The 15,645-nt window shown below is 51.1% G+C and overlaps 1 protein-coding gene across 2 annotated transcripts in view; it reads right to left on the bottom strand.

Annotated features, from left to right (window-relative positions):
- The window catches only part of LLGL1 (LLGL scribble cell polarity complex component 1), a 63,688-nt gene that overhangs the window by 26,316 nt on the left and 21,727 nt on the right, over positions 1–15,645 (bottom strand). Inside the window, exons 3-4 of one of the 2 annotated variants that reach the window (XM_067534245.1) lie at positions 2,797–2,878; positions 2,199–2,329 (exon numbers count right to left, since the gene is read on the bottom strand). In XM_067534245.1, the coding sequence (XP_067390346.1) occupies positions 2,199–2,329; positions 2,797–2,878 (213 nt within the window). The remainder of the gene's footprint in view (positions 1–2,198; positions 2,330–2,796; positions 2,879–15,645) is intronic. The other variant, XM_067534247.1, reaches the window with a different exon arrangement.

The following is a 15,645-nucleotide window of genomic DNA, read 5'->3' as shown; positions in this document are numbered from 1 at the left end:
GCACATCACAACGCACATGGCAGAAGAACAAAGCCTTCATTTAAGGACGTTGCTACACAGGAAGAGCACCTTCCACCTCCCAGCGCTAGCCAGCGCGAAAGGGACACGGAATTGATTTTTAATATTGCCACCGTCTCAGAGGAGGAGCTGTAGATGCAAAATGCATCATCTGACCATGCAACTGTGGCAAGCATCTGTTCAATGAGCAACTCTTCGCCCTGCATGACTGCACACACATTTTTAGAAAGGCCGAGCGTCCACACTGGCCATTAGCTTCAACTGGAATTCTGGGTATCCAGCACTTCCGACAGTCAGGCTGGAGAGTCTCGGGCCTGCTGGGACTAGGCATTTCAGAGAACACGGGGCTTTGCTGCAGTTAGAATTTTTAGAAATTAACATTTCAATTTTTTTGTTGTTGAAATTTTGCCATTTAATTTTTTGCTCTTCATTTAGTGCCCAGAGACAAACGGACTTAGCAACTCCACTCTGGGTACCACACAGCTTGGGTTGCAAGTTCTACTGAGGCTCACTGAAGTTCAGAGAAACGTTTCCATTATCTTTCAAAAAAAAAAAAAAGTCACAGAAGCATCTCCCTCAAGATTAGGTTCTGCAAAATTTTAGTACTGACAATGTCCATGTAAAAAAAGAAAAACAGGAAAGAAAGCTATCTACCTAGACGAGTTAGTATCAAGTTTTAGAGAGTTTATCTGGGCTGTGTTCAAAACTGAAGAGCAAGATATGCAGTCAAAGGAGTCCTTAAAATGAACTAATCAAACAGTGTTTGGTTTATACTGTTGGTTGGCCAAAAAGAGAGAGAGAGAGCCCATGAGAATTAAGTTTGTTTGGTCATTCCCCACCCTTAAGTAAAAAGAGGCCAAGCAGATTTCAATGATTTTTTTTTTAAAAAAGAATAAACTTTCGCATCTGGCAACACCACCCTCGCAAAAAGAGGCTTGAGAATAAACTCTGGCAGACCTTTTGCAAGAGTTGTGTTGCTATCACTGTGGCGCGTTGTGGAGGTTTTGTTTTTTTTTTTAATTTAAAGACAAGAACTTGCCGAGTCCAGCAAAAGCTGAACCTCAGACAGCAATTCATTCCCCCGTCAGTTTCTCATCCATGCTTCCTTTCTCCATTTATAAGCAGAGGTGTCTGCAGAGCCAAGCTAATCTCAGCCTAGCAGGCTCTGTCTATTTTCTCCCCCATTGCAACCATTCCCATGGCAACAGATTGATAGGCAAACTATACAGCTGTGTACAAAAGGAAAGCTTTGGAAACCACAGAGCCAGGATATAGATTCCAAGAGGGGAGAAGGAATGAAACTGCATCTCGGACAAAGTGATTGAAGCAGATGGATAAAATTAAACTGGGGTATTCGGCCTTTTAAATACCCTTTGGCTATTTCCACAGAGTGGCACCTACAAGGCATAGTCAATTGGGGGGGAGAGACAGGAATTTAGATTCAGCTCAAGTGGCCCAAGACCTTTTACACTGAAATCTGGGCTGTTTGGACAGTCTCACGAGGCAAAGGGATTAAAGAGGTCACAGCTAGGGTTTCAAGCCCCGTCACGAGCACTTTAAAGGGGAGTTCCATGCTGAATAGCAGTTCTAACACCTGCCTCATGTGTTGATGTTGCAGAAGCACCCAAAACGTGCAAGGCTCCATCAGTGGTTATTGCCTAAGTTACTCCTGGCTAAGTTAGCTCAGTCTGCACCGCAGCTGTCGAGTTATTGGCGGCCTGCTCTGCAAACGCAACCTCAGAGAAGCCAGTGCTGAGCTCTTTGTGGTTCATACAGCGCCTCCAGCAAGACTCTGGCAGGCCAATTCCTGCCCGTGCTTTCCCCAGGGCAAGGGACATTAAAACTGGGCTCTGGTGCTGGAGCTTCCTAGGTGGGTTTGTTTCGGACGATGCACAAGCCAGAACAGAGGCCAGCTGACTCTGCAACACTGCCAGCAGCAATGAGCAATAATAGTCACTGAGTCAACAGGACACAGACCTGGCAACACCACGAGGGCTGCACAAAGCAGCGCTGGTCCTGTGCCGGCTCTGAGCACCACCTACGGGCAGGCCCTGTCTAAGCCATGGCAGGGCCTGGATGGAACACCAGGCCAGCGAGAGGGCTAGAGAATCGGGAGCTCGGGGGATGCCAAACTCCCCAGCCAAGCGTGAAAGAGGAAGGAGGCAGGCTGCAGTGAGTACTTAGCGCTGTCGAACCCTGGTCGTCCTGGGAGGATGAAGCTGCGGGTCTCCTCCAAGTGCGAATAGCCGTCCTTCTGGTCGATTTCCCACAGGTGCAGGGTGTTGTCATCCAGCAAGGACAGAAGCCGACCCTGGGAGAAGAGAGACGGACGCGTCAGGAAACAAAGGACGTCACGTGATTACGAGTTGGGTCTCCCGCTCCACGGCGAGGCCCCGGCTGCAGCCGTGAGCGCACTGGACTCGGCCGCACCGGCCCATGCCTCTCGATCAGGACGTTTGGGAGCAGGCACCTTTAGCACCAGCCCAAGGGCGCAGCCTTGCATGCTTGCTGGCCTGCTGGCCGCACCCACCCACGAGCAGCTGCGAACGTCTTGGAAAGATCGGCACAGCAGAGCTCTTTTGCAGGACAGGAGGCCCCAGCCAGGGGATTAGCAGGCCAGGAGGAGTCTGGGGGGATAGGAAACATTGGCTTGTCACATATGGGAGAAACGCTGCACCCTGGGGACCCCAGGGCTGGAGAGCGAGGGACCTGGGTTACTGCAGCTGCACCGCACTGAAGGGAGACGCGAGGCAACAAGAACCGAAAGCAGCCACCTACCTGTCCAGGCAAAAAGTGCATCTGTGTGACGGTGGCAGTCTCCTTATGTAACCCAGTAAACTCCACTCCCGGGGCTCCATATCTGGCGAGGGCTGAGAGTCAAGGAAGCAACGAGCGGACAGAGACAATCCCGTGCCAACTCCCTGCCCTTCCCGCCCCCCGCCCTAAAACCGACTCTGCCCGCACACACGGCACCCGGCCCATTGCAGCCTTTTAGTGCCCTCGCAGGGCAGACGGGGGCTACACCCTGGAGGACCCAGCTAGGTCCATTCAGCTAGTTTGATGGCACTGCACTTGCCACCCTGGTATCCAAGCAGCCACGCTGGGCCCAGCAAGGAGACCTTAAACCCGTCACGGCCCTTCTACGGCCAGGCAGGTCGCCTCACTGGTTAGTGAGAAGCACTTGGTTTATGTGGTCCTAAGACACCTCCCGAGAGAGAGTTGCACACCAGCGTCCGCCTGCCATTGCTGAGACTGAGGCTGCACGGTCTAGGTGCACCGAATCCTGCCTCGGCCCATGACATCCCCCTCCCCCCATCTTTCAGTCACTGCCACCCAGAATCCTTGAGCACGACCTATATTCTTTGTTCCTAGACGTATGCACTTCGCCATATGAAAAGGCAAATTGTTTTCTTATGCCTCGCTTACCAAGCAAGCCGTGAGACTCTATCAGTGATCGGTCCTCTTCGTTATTTACCATTCTGCAAATGCTGGGGTCCTCTGCAAACTTTATCAGTAATGATTTGATGTTTTCTTCCAGGCCATTGAGAAAAGCGTTAAATATAGGGCCAAGCACCGACGCCTGCTGGACCCCACTAGGAACACAAATGACGATTCCCCCTTCAGAGTTACATTTTGAGACCTGTCCGTTAGCCAGCTTTCAGCCCATTTAACATGTGCTGTTCATTTTATATCATTCTAGGTTTTTTTAATCAAAATGCCGTGCAGTACTAAGTCAAGTGCCTTACAGAAGTAGACAACATCATTACCTTTATCAACCAAATTTGTAACCTCAAACCAAAGTTAAAGTTAATTTGACAGGATCGATTTTCCATAAACTCACGTTCACTGAAATTAAAGGAGGTAATTTCACTAATCATTTATTAAACTATGTTCCTATCAGCCACTCCATTATCTTGCCCAGGATTGTATGTCACACGGACACGCCTATATTTACCCTTTTTAAATACTGGCACAATTAGACATTTTTAAATCAGCAGGTCCAGACAGCTCTTTTAAAACTCCTGGATGCAAGTTGTCTACAGAGCTCTCAAACCCATTAATGGTGACTTTCAATAAATGTTGGAACACGGGGAAGATTGGAAGAAAGCTAATGTTTTCATAGCTGGTGTTTAACATCCTCCAGAGATACTCGTGGAATGGAGAGCGTGCTATATGACGACAATACCATCTGTGTTTGGGAAAAAATATTTATTAAATATTAAAGATTAAAGATTAAAGAAGCTATTGACTGAGTAGCCAGAAGCAAGACTCTGACTCCATTAATTGCAACAAGCCCGTAGCAGTTTGTCTGGTCTATTCAGACAGTTTTTTTGGAGCAGTGAATGTGCAGCACCCAGCACAACAGAGTCCTGATTTCAGCTGGGCCTCTATGAGTGACAGATACACAAACAGACCAGTACCTACAGAAACCATTATAACAAGTACTATGCTAGCAGAGAGAGACTAAAATTTGTAGCAGGGACACTCCAGGGTTTTCCCCCAAGTGTTGCACTCTCTCTAAAGAACTAACGGGAACAGCAGCCCATAACATGCTTCCCAGAGATCACCAAGGCATGAGCAACCACTCTGTCCTGGGACAGAGCTACTGAATGACCAAACTGGCTTTTGTTGTAAGCAGAGGCTTAAAGTTTAATCCCAGAGAATTTGTTGGCCCCCCAACCTGAATTAAAGTGTCCCTTTCAGAGACACCATGACTGCCAGTCACTTGCGTCCAGGGACATTTCTTGCAGGCGTTAGCAGAGAGCAGCTGGTTTCCCTTGCAATTCCCACTCTCTCTGTAAGGAGTCCCCTACTTCTCCTAGCGCCTCCCTTCCTTTCTTTTTGGTTTACCCGGGGCCTCCCAGAGCTGTGTTCTCTGAAATCCCTCACTAAAGGGTCACCAGGCAACGAGTCGCCTGCTCGCCTGTTGCTCGGAGCAACCACCTCTTCTAACTCCAGACTCCAGGCTATGCTTATTCAGCAACTCTCCAGCACTCCGTTTCCTGTCCCAGAAAAATAAAAAGAACTTCTGAAACACAAGGAAATGGAATGTGACCAGAAAAATCCAGCGCATCTGAAATGGGGACGCAGGATCTGGGCTCCTTTCTCACCCAAGGGCCAGGGTTCAGGAGTGCAACCTTTGCTATAATGTTTCCCCCCCCCCCGGAAGTTTTGGGGGGGGGGGGTTGCAGATTAACTCTTGGTTAAACATGAGGCCATAGAACCTGGAGTACAGCTGATATGGGAAAGCCACTCCCCTTGAAGAGGATCATGCTATGCCTAAGGTATAGCTGACACGTCATACAACACAGAACTTCAAGTTTTAATATCCCCACTGCTTGGAGGAAGATTCGCTCAGATCTTTCCCAGAGACACTTCCCCAGACAAGATTCGAACTAGGGCTGCTCAGTTAGTCTGATGTGGGTTTATAGAGGGATGGAGGGGACCGACCCGCTCTGCCCCCCTTCAAAGTTCACAAAAAGGAGGGGGCAGGCTGGAATTACAGGTCACGTTTGGCTCCGTTCCCTGGACCACCTGCACTCTCACGCCATTGTCCGGACTCTTTAAAGCAGCCGCCGCGGAGTCTGCAATGCAGCAGGAGTACAGGGAAGGCAAGAGAGCGACATGATGAATTTAAGTCACTTTCATGAACTCGTTTCATTGCCCAATTAAACTCCCCAACGGCTGCGCTCTCCAGATGGGTAATCCGATCGGCTGGGCACGTCTGCAATTAGCTTTGCTCCTTCGGGCACAAACAATGGCATTAGCTCTCGTGTTCTTTAGGACCCTGAACTTTCCCAGGGGTTCACACTTCTGGCTCCCCTGCTGGAGAAGCCAAGCCGCAGTCTACCTGCACCGTCAGCGCCCGCCCCCCGCCCAGAGCCGTGCTACGGTAGCCGCAGGAAGGCAGGTTAAAAAGGGATGAGTGGCACTGGACCAGCCGAGGCCATCAGCTCTGGGTTCAAATCCTAGGACTAGGGGGCTGGGATCAGCCATGGTCCTGGAAGACGTTAGCCCACGTTATGGCAGACCCACAAAACTCAGCCCCATCAGCTCAGCTCGAAGGAGTATTTCAGTCCTGTCCTGCAACGACACTGCCCTGCCTTCTACGAGGCCAGGCTGCACCAAGCCACCTTAGCTCTTCCTTCTCCTGGGCCTTGAATCCACACACCCAAGCCCACACCTGGGGTAGATGGGAGCAGCACAACACCAACCCTGGACCAGTCGCCAGCAGCAGAGAGTCCGAGCCCCAGTCCACACCAGATCACGGCCTGGGTCGCATCCACACAGCACAGTCCCAGCCAGTGAGGGGCCGGGTCAGATCCGCGCAGGAGTGCAGCCAGCCAGAGGGGCCAGCGCCCCACGCAGGAATCTGACGAAGTTCTGGTTTTGCTGTGCCTCACCACAGCCACGCAGGGCTGAGCCCAGCTCTGAGCTTGTGGGGCTCCTGGATCAGTAGCCTGGAAGTTCAGGCTCTAAAGGTCACGTCCTCGCTCGCATCCTCCTGCCATCCAGAGCGTTTGGGTGTGGGGCTGAGGGACTCCCTCGGTTGAGAGCGCCAGGGGGTGTGCGTTGGTCACGCAGCCCTAGACGGCTCCAGGCAGATGGCTGGGGGGGCCTAGACACCAAGCCCGCCGGCTCAGCCTTGTAACGGAAACGTCTTCTCACAGCCGCCAGGAAGGCTGCGAGCGTTCATCCTGCTGCAAGACCGGACAGGGGACCCACCGGCACCTCCCCGACGCCAGCACCACGGGCGGGGCGAGAGCTCGCTCGAATCACCCCTGGGACCCAGCACCACGGACACCTTCACCGGCCTGGAAGGGGGTCAGAGCTGAGACACCTTGGAAGCCAAGCGGGAGGACGGGGAAGCTGGGGACAAAGTGAGCCGCTGCACACGTCGCCCGGCTGAGCCAGGAACCCCCACGGCACGGGCTGAGAACGGAGGCGGAGAGGGAAAGCCACCCAGATTCCCACCACACTCGCCAACGCGACTTCTCCAGCTCCCAGAGAGAAGAGAACACTTTGCTGCCTCCCCGGCGCGCACCATCCCCAGCACCAGATTCTCATCCGCCAACGCGGGAGCATTTCCAGGAACTCCACCTGCCAGGGGCTGGACTGGAAGAGGGCGCAAGCCAGCAGCACGACCAAGGGCTGGCACAAGGGCCTCAAGGCCAAAGGCTCGGCCGGCTGGGAGAGGTGCCAGGCTGGAAGAGTCAGTAGAAACCTGAGCCTGGCTGGGTTCTGCCCTTTGGACCTGTGCAGAGTTAAAGAAACTCCCTTCTGTTACTGAACTGGGGCCATTCCCAGCCAGGGTCTGGGCAAGGACCCTGCAGACTGGCTTTGGGCCCTGCCTCCAAGTCCCAGGTGAATGTGGCAGAGTTTGTTCAGCTTTAGTGAAGCCTCACGTGGCCTTCAGTGGAGAGCCGGCTTCGCCCAGCATGCTCCCAGCTCGGCCAGGGCCACGCGGGGCAGCGCTCAGAGCTAAGCAGGCGCCGAAACGCAGCCTCGGGCAGGGAAGAATCTCTGGTTACTCCTGGGGAGGACGCGCAGGTAGACAGTCAGCACGCCCCAAGCCCGTTGTAAGTGCATCCCCTCCCCCGTCACATGCCAACAGGCCCGGCAGGTACTGCAGAGCAAACCCGTCAGCGTAGGGAGACCGAAGGAGAAGGGGAGACATGCAGCAGCGCATCAGGGGCATCATTTCAGCCGCCATGGGAGTTTCCAGGGGCCTGGAAATCTCAACCTGCCTAGGAGAAGAGGAAGGCCTCTCTCAGAGCTTGACAGTTCCCTCATTTCAGGCCATCTCGTCTGCTCCACTGCCTATTACAGGCCATTGCAGCTCACCCAGGTACCCTAACACTGGGCCCAATAGGATCTGGGTATACAAAAGCATTCCAAGCCTCAGGAGCCCCAACGGCCACGTGCCACAGGCGGAGAACAAAAGAGCGAGGTGCCACCAAAGCCCGAGGCTCCTGAAGCGGCAGGAGAGGGATTAGATGAGCTATGCCCGTTTGATCCCGCCAAAGCGGGCCCCACGCGGCAGAAGATTTCAGATTAGAGGCAGGGGTGTGGATTTGAAGCACAGTAACCGCGCCTGACTAATGCCACGTGCGCCACTTTTTCCGGAGCACGTGCACCCAGGGAACCACTGCAGAACAGTTATTCCACTTCAGATGGACATGGAGACAAACCCACCGCCCAGGCCACGCGCACTGCCCGCCACTGCTCTCTGCCCCAGCAGAGCCATGCCAGGGTAGCCCAGCAAGCCTGCCCTAGATGAGCGCGTGGAAGGGGGAGTCCATGAAGGCCTCAAACTCCTTCCGCTCTGGGACAGGATCAGATTGCTACAGACGGCAACAGTTCACAGCCGATCTCGGCCTTAACAGCTGCAGAACCCGGGGAGAGGTTCCATCACGCGGCTCCTCAGCCTGGTTGGCACTGGGTACCAGTGACGTTCTGTAACCGAGGGTTACTTCAGCTGTGTATTCCCACACCCCCCATGGCAGGCGAGGGCGGCTGCCGAGTGCAGGTTTCGGCGCCTCAGAGCGCCCTGCAAGCGCTGCTTGTGCGGACAGCGGATCACCACGTGCCTCCGAACAACCAGACGTTCCCGACGGGCAGGAGAGCACGTTCCGTGGCTGTGCCATAGACACGGGTTAGGTGCTTGTATGCAGAGCCACGGGGACAACCACCTCGAGTCCCCAGAGACTCCAGCCATGGCCACACGACAGGTGCACCAGCAGCACAGCTACGGCGCAGTCCTGCAGAGGCAAGCTATAGCGAAGGAAGGCACTCACCCATCACTATAGTAACTCCACCTCCCCATGCTGGAGAAGACAGAGGCTTTAATGAGGCTGGTTACACTGGAAAGCCATGGGGACTGGTTTTCAATTAGCTGCCAACGTCTAGCAACTCCCACCGCTTCACTGTGGGGCAAGGGGAAGCGGAGACGTGGGGCAGACAGGGCTGGCGTTCAGATCCTCCTGCCCCACTCGACTCCGGTTTGTCCGGGGGTTTCAGAACGGATTAGCAGCCCAGAGAGCAGCAAGGAGCAGATTTGATTCTTGGAAGAGGGTTGGGCCAATACATTTTTAGTGGCATGGAGCTCAAGCACTTCCTATTCCCTTAACCTGTCACACCAAGCCCTTCCCGACTCGTCCAAGCAGCTGTTGCGGATGGAACACAGACACCCGGAGTCAGGAAGTTCCCTGGCTGGGCGCCTAAGCCTTCTGCAAGGCAAAGTGATATAGGTAGGTTAGAGGGCTGAGTCCAGATTTCTCCTCCTCCCCGCCACCCTCCTCTCACTCACAGCTACTGGAAAGCCAGACAGCCCTGTGCATGCACTGCCAGGGACCCCAGAATGCAAAGCAAGCGCCCGCTCCCGCAGCAAAGATCCCCCCCCCCGCACAAGTTGTCCTGCACAGCGAGCACTAGCTTGCAACACCGACGCCCGCACTGCAGGCTTGCGTCGATTTGCTCCAGCTACAAAACTGGGAACTTTACAACAGTCACAGCTTCTAGTGGCAAGTGGCCAGGGCCGGACTGGAACCCCAACTGTCCAGCCAGGCCACGACAGCCAAAGCACGCTGACACGTTCCATTCTTTGTGGATTACGGCCCCGGCCTTTTGTGGCAGAGTCCTACCCTCAAGCATGGACAGGATGGAGACAGTCTAGGAGGTTTCAGCTCACGGCTCAGAGAGAGAGTTAGATTACGAGGTGCTTGGGCTTGGTGATGCAATGGAACTGGCATCAGACTGGCAGGCTGCAGGTCACCAGAGAGCACAAGAGTTGTCACGAGCAGGGATGCAGTGACACCCCCTGCGTTGCCCCATTCGTACCTTGTGCCCATGGGGGAGGCCAGGCTCCCCATGTGCTGGAAGAACCATATTCAAGGAGAGCTTGTAACACCAACCTACCAGCCAGGCTCTGACCAGCGCCCGCCTTCACATGTAAGAGTCCACCATGCGTTAAGAGGGCGACCCACACGGCCAGCTGGGAAATGCAGCCGGGCTCCTAGCACAGTTACCAGCTCTGTCAGCCACTTGGTGCAATTCAGGAAGTTGAGGCTGGGTCAGATGCGTAGAGTCACATGCCAGAAGAGACCAGAACGGTTACGTAGTCTGACCTCCTGTATTGCACAGGCCGCAGCACTTCTGCAAAACAGCTCCCAGAGCAGATCTCAGGGGAAAAAAAACCCCAATCATGATTTTAAAACAGTCAGTGCCAGAGACTCCACCACAACCCTTGGTGAGTTGCTCCAAAGATTCATTACCCACTGTTAAAGTTTTACACCTTATTTCCGGTCTGAATTTATCTAGTTCAACTTCCATTGGAAGCGGGTTTACACCTTTCTCTGCTAGATTGAAGAGCCCATTATTAAGTCTTTGTTCTCCTACAGATACTTACAGATTAAGTCAGTCACCCTTTAACCTTCCTTTTGTTAAGCTAAATCGATTGAGCTCCTGGAGCCGGTCACTACAAAGGCATGTTTTCTGGTCCTTTAAATCATTTTCACGGATCTTCTCTGGACTCTCGCCAATCTATCAACGTCCTTCGTGACTTGTGCACACCAGAACTGGACAATAACCCAGCAGCAGTTGCACCCGTGCCAAAGAGAGATAAAAATAACCTCTCTACCTCTACTCAGAGATTCCTCAGTTTACACATCCAAAAACTGCATTAGCCCTTTTGGCCAAGGTCACACAGCGCTCATGTTCATCTAATTATCCGCCGTGACCCCCAGTCTTTTGCAGAGTCACTGCTTCCCAGAAGAGAGCTCCCCCATCCTGTAATCAGGGCCTGCATTTGTCCCTATTCAAACGGATATTGCTTGCTGGTGCTCAGCTTACCAAGCGACCCAGATTGCTCTGTCTCAGTGACCTGTCCTCTTCCTTATCTACCATCCCCTCCATTTGAGGGGTCATTTGGGAACTTTAGTGATGATTTTATATTTTCTTCCAGGTCACTGATAAAAACGTTAAACAGAGCAGGGTCAAGCACCCACACCTGCTGGACTCCACTAGAAACACTCCCGCTTGATCATTCCCCATTTAGTTACATTTTGATACCTATCAGTTAGCCAGTTTTTAATACATTTAACGTGCGCCATGTTAATTTTGTATCATTCTTTAATCAAAATATCATGTGGTACTAAGTCAAATGCTTCACAGAAGTCTAAGGATATTACATCAACACTAGTACCTTTATCAACCAAACTTGATACTTCCCCCTCTCCCATGCCCCCAAGTTTGGTTGACAGGATCTATTTTCTATAAATCCATGTTGAGTGGAATTAGTTACCCTCCTTTAATTAATAATAGAGTCCCACATCAGCCACTCCATTATCCTGGCCAGGATCGATGTCAAACTGCCTGGCCTAGAATTATCTGCATCATCTTGTTTACCCTTTTTAAATACTGGCACAAAATCAGCTTTCTTCCAGTCTCCTGGAACTTCCCCAGTTTTCCAAGACTTAGTAAAAACAAAACCCAACATCAACAGTCCAGCAAGCTCCTTGGCCAGCTCTTTTAAAACTCTTGGATGCAAGTTATCTGGATCTGCCGACTTCAAAATGTCTGACTTTAGTAGCTGCTATTTAAAATCCTCCAGAGGTGCTAATGGCATGGAAAGGAAACTGTTATATGGTCTGACTATGTGTGTGTCCCCCACCCCAATGCAGAACAGAAATATTTATTCAACACATCTGCCTTTTCTACACTATTGATGATTCTACCATTTCCATCTAGTATTTGACCAATGCCTTTGTTCAGATTCTTTTTGTTCCTAGTATACTTTAAAAACTCCTTATTGTCCTTATCTCTGCTGGCCACAGATTTCAACTTGTGTTCTTTGGGCTTCCTTTATCAATTTTCTACAATTTCTAGATTTATATTCATTGCTATCAACTTCCCCTTTCTTCAACGATCAGTTCCGCTTATCTGTCAAAACAAGATCTAATATACGACTCCCTGTTGGATGCAATACTTTGAGTTAGGAAATTGTCATCTCGAATATTTAAAAACATTGAGCAACCCTCACCGTCACCCTAAGCTTTAAGGTCAGGAAGGTGTGGAAAAGCCAGACCTGAAAAGCAGGCTGCAGAGTTGCAAACAGAAACAGCCCTTCTCAAAAGGGAACCAGCCAGCCGCTAGCTTGAAGGGATGCAGCTCTCTGCAGCATGTTGCGAGCAACTCTGCAAGGAGGAGAACCGGGCCTCATGAAAAGCCAGGCTGTGGGATCCAAGAACATCAGGCATTGCCATTAAACTTCTCTTCCCCCATCCCCTCTGTCAGGAAGGCAGCAATAAATTAGTGCGAAACAAAAACCCCGCAATGCCATCTACATAAATCAGCAGCAGTCACCCAGCAGTGTCACAACACAAGGCCAGACTTTGCTCCCTTGGATGGATTTCTGGATTGGATGTGGATGCCACAGGCCACAAGCAGAAGGGTGTTTGAGGAGTTCTTCAGCTGGGGGAGGGAAGAGGCTTATGTTGCTCATTTTACAGTGTCTGAGCAAGGCACATTCATAACAGACCTGCCGAGGCTTTAAGAGTCTTGTGCTTGGAGGAAGATTTTAAATGCAAGGCTATATGGCAACTGGATTTCAGACCAGGCTACAAGCGGAGACACCAGGATGGTGAGAATGGACAGGTTTTAAATCAACTAGGGCAGAAACCCAGAGAAAAAAGCCAAAACAACCAGGCTTCGTCCGGGATTTTGCAGCCCAAGTGTAGGCTTGTCAGAGGGCTGCAAAACTAATCTTGCAAACAATGCTTCCTGAATTGTTTCTATTTTAAATTCCAGTTTACAGGAGGAGTTTTGGACGCAAGGACTCCCTCCACTGCAGCATTGGACCCAACCTGCTACTGTAACAGGCTAGTGCAAGAGAACTCAAAAGTGAAACCAACCAGTCTGTTGTCAGTATACAAGCCAAGTAAGGAGTCAAACCACTAAAATCACCCTCCCTCCCCATCCACTCTGCTTAAGTCAGTCTCTTTCCGTGCAGCTTTTAAAGTGTTTTAGTAACACCTGTGACAGTGTGGGAAAGGCCAGCTCAATTTGAGAGTGCTCCTTCTCTAAAGGCATTCCCTCGCTTATTTATTCAAAGTCATTTCCGGGGCTCTCTTCAAAGCATCCAAACACCTAACCACACAGGAAAACACAACTGGCAGTGAACAATTTACCGAGGAAATTAATGCAAGCAGTGGTTTGTGTTTTTTTTAAAACCCAACCGTTCGCATAGTCCACTATCTGGCACGTTATCCTCTATCAAGAAATCCTTTGCTCTGATAAACTTGGAAAGTCAGTGGATGGAAAATTTGCTATACTGCAGCGAGTGTGTCAAACGCTTCGGAGTTACGAGTTTGACATCACCTGCCTCTTTTACAGCGAGAAGCCTGTACATTATAAAGGCTTCGGCAATTTACTTCTGTTACGTACTAACTTGATGCTCACCATCTCACTGTACGCACCTCCAACAGGCCGGCACCAGATGCAAGGTCACCATCCCTCTGCTCATAAACTCATTATCGCAAGCCTCATTATAAAAATCTGCCTATGCACTCATTAAGATGTTGCTGACTCCAGTGTGAATCTTGGCTGGAGCTCTGAGCAACGCACCGGCTGCTTCGTTTCAGTCTGAAGCTTAGAACAATTCCCCCTCACCTCCCCCTCTCCCCATAAAGACCCTGCATGCTAGCAAGAGACATTGTCTCTTCAAAGGAGACTGGTAACTCCACAAAGGCAGCCCTAGCGCAAAGGGGTTTTTGAATGTGATGCTTCCAGACACTCACAGCTGGAAATCCTACAGACGCCACCACAGCAATTAGAGGTTGCCAATGGGAGGAGTTTAATGAGTCCCACGCTGGCAGTTAGCCTATCTGCATTCAGGATCATGGATGAGCCTTCTGTAGCAGGAATTGGTGAGCTCCCTGCACAGACGGGGAAAATGCTTGTGGCCTAGATTAGAAGGGGACGTTACAGGGCTGCGAGAGTTCCAGGACCAGAATTGAAGCCATGTGAGACCAGCAGGAATTCCCTAGGGAAGAGGCCAACCACGCACAGGATAAAAACCCAGAAGTAATTTAACCCTCAAAAGGCAGCAATCCCACGGCAGCACCGAAAGGCGCATTTGCTGTCTGCTCTGACTGGACCGCATTCTGTCCAGCCACTCGGAGGAAGGCTGGAGAATCTCTGGCACCGACTTTGTATTAGAACGAGGGACGTGGTTAGTGCTGCAAGGAATTGGCTCAACAGTGCTGGAAAGCAGAGAGTCCTCCATCCAGAGAGCTGGAACAGAGAGAGTGCAAGTTTCATACAGATCACTGAGCGCACTGGAACAACAAACGCACGGGCTTTAAACAGGAACCCCAACGACAAGAGATGCATACTTGTGCAGACTGGGAGCTCATTAAAAGTGACACCATTAGGAAGAGTTCTTTATGCTCTCATTATAAACAAGGCGGACTGCTTTGCTTTTCAAACTTCAGACTGTTTACTCTTCGCACTTCGCTCCGTTTGGGCACAGGCAAGGAGCTAATAAAAAGTGCCTCCAGATTCTCATGCACCTCCCTGCTTGGTTTAGAACTTTCCTTTCCCAGTCAGGAGTGTTTTCAGTCTTCGGTTTGGTTTGTAAAGTTTACCTAAAAGGTCATGTTGGCCAATCAAGGGGAATGGAGCAGGGACTAGGATAAGCAAGAGCTATTCAGAACCAATGAAGAGCAAATCTGGTCTAAACTAGCGTCTCCACGGGAGGTGCGAAGGCTGCAGCTTTTTTCTGCAGACACCTAGAGCAGTGATCCAACACTTAGGTGTCACTCTGACCGTCTGCCGGGGCCTATTACGCAGGACCATGGACGCTGGCAACAACTGCGCAGGAGAAAGAGGGCTGCAGACCTCCTCCAAAGCCAGGACGTGCAGACCAGAGAGATGACGGTTGCCCAAAGAAAGCTTTCAATTGGCTACTGCAGCAACAACAATTCCAGGGAGATGCAATGCAGCAAAGGAAGTCTTACGGGTGCTACCTAGAGGTTGCACTTCGCGCAAGCTATGTACACAAGGGAGAGGAAGTCGTTTTTGTTGGGTTTTTTTTTTTAAAACTACAAATCGTACTTAACACCTTAAAACCAAAACACACAGAGACTAAGTGGAGTGAAGTGCAAAAGAAAATGACAGGTAAAACAGATGGGTCAGTTTCACTTTTACTACTAACTATACAGTTCCACTTGCTCATTTGACAGCCCAGGGCCGCCCCGGCTTAAAGAAACACACTGTAATTGTGCCGGGGGAAAATGTCCACGTTCAGTATTCTCTTCTGTCAAGCGCCCGCACGCACACGCCCTGCCATTCCTTTAATGTCTTTAACACTAGCAATGCATACAAAAGAGCCACTAAGCACTATATCCGGGCAGTAATATAGGGAATGTAAAGCTTTTAATACGCCTGGTGTGGATCCTTTGAATGCACCACACTAGAAGTCCCCCGCAGGAGTTCCATTTACATACAGAGCAGACCTGTTAGCTGCTCCCTTTCCTTCCCCCTGGTATCAACATTCTCCACAGCAGTGGTGGTTTGCATCGATGTGGTTTGCACACCCATTGCTCTACATCTCACAGCAATGCTGGA

Source organism: Emydura macquarii, unplaced genomic scaffold (assembly GCF_026122565.2).
Source record: "Emydura macquarii macquarii isolate MOO-44397 ecotype Brisbane River unplaced genomic scaffold, CSIRO-AGI_Emac_v2 contig_3390, whole genome shotgun sequence".
Lineage (NCBI taxonomy): Eukaryota > Metazoa > Chordata > Testudines > Chelidae > Emydura > Emydura macquarii.
The sequence above is the reverse complement of the archived record's forward strand: the minus strand, read 5'-3'. Positions and strand labels throughout refer to the sequence as shown.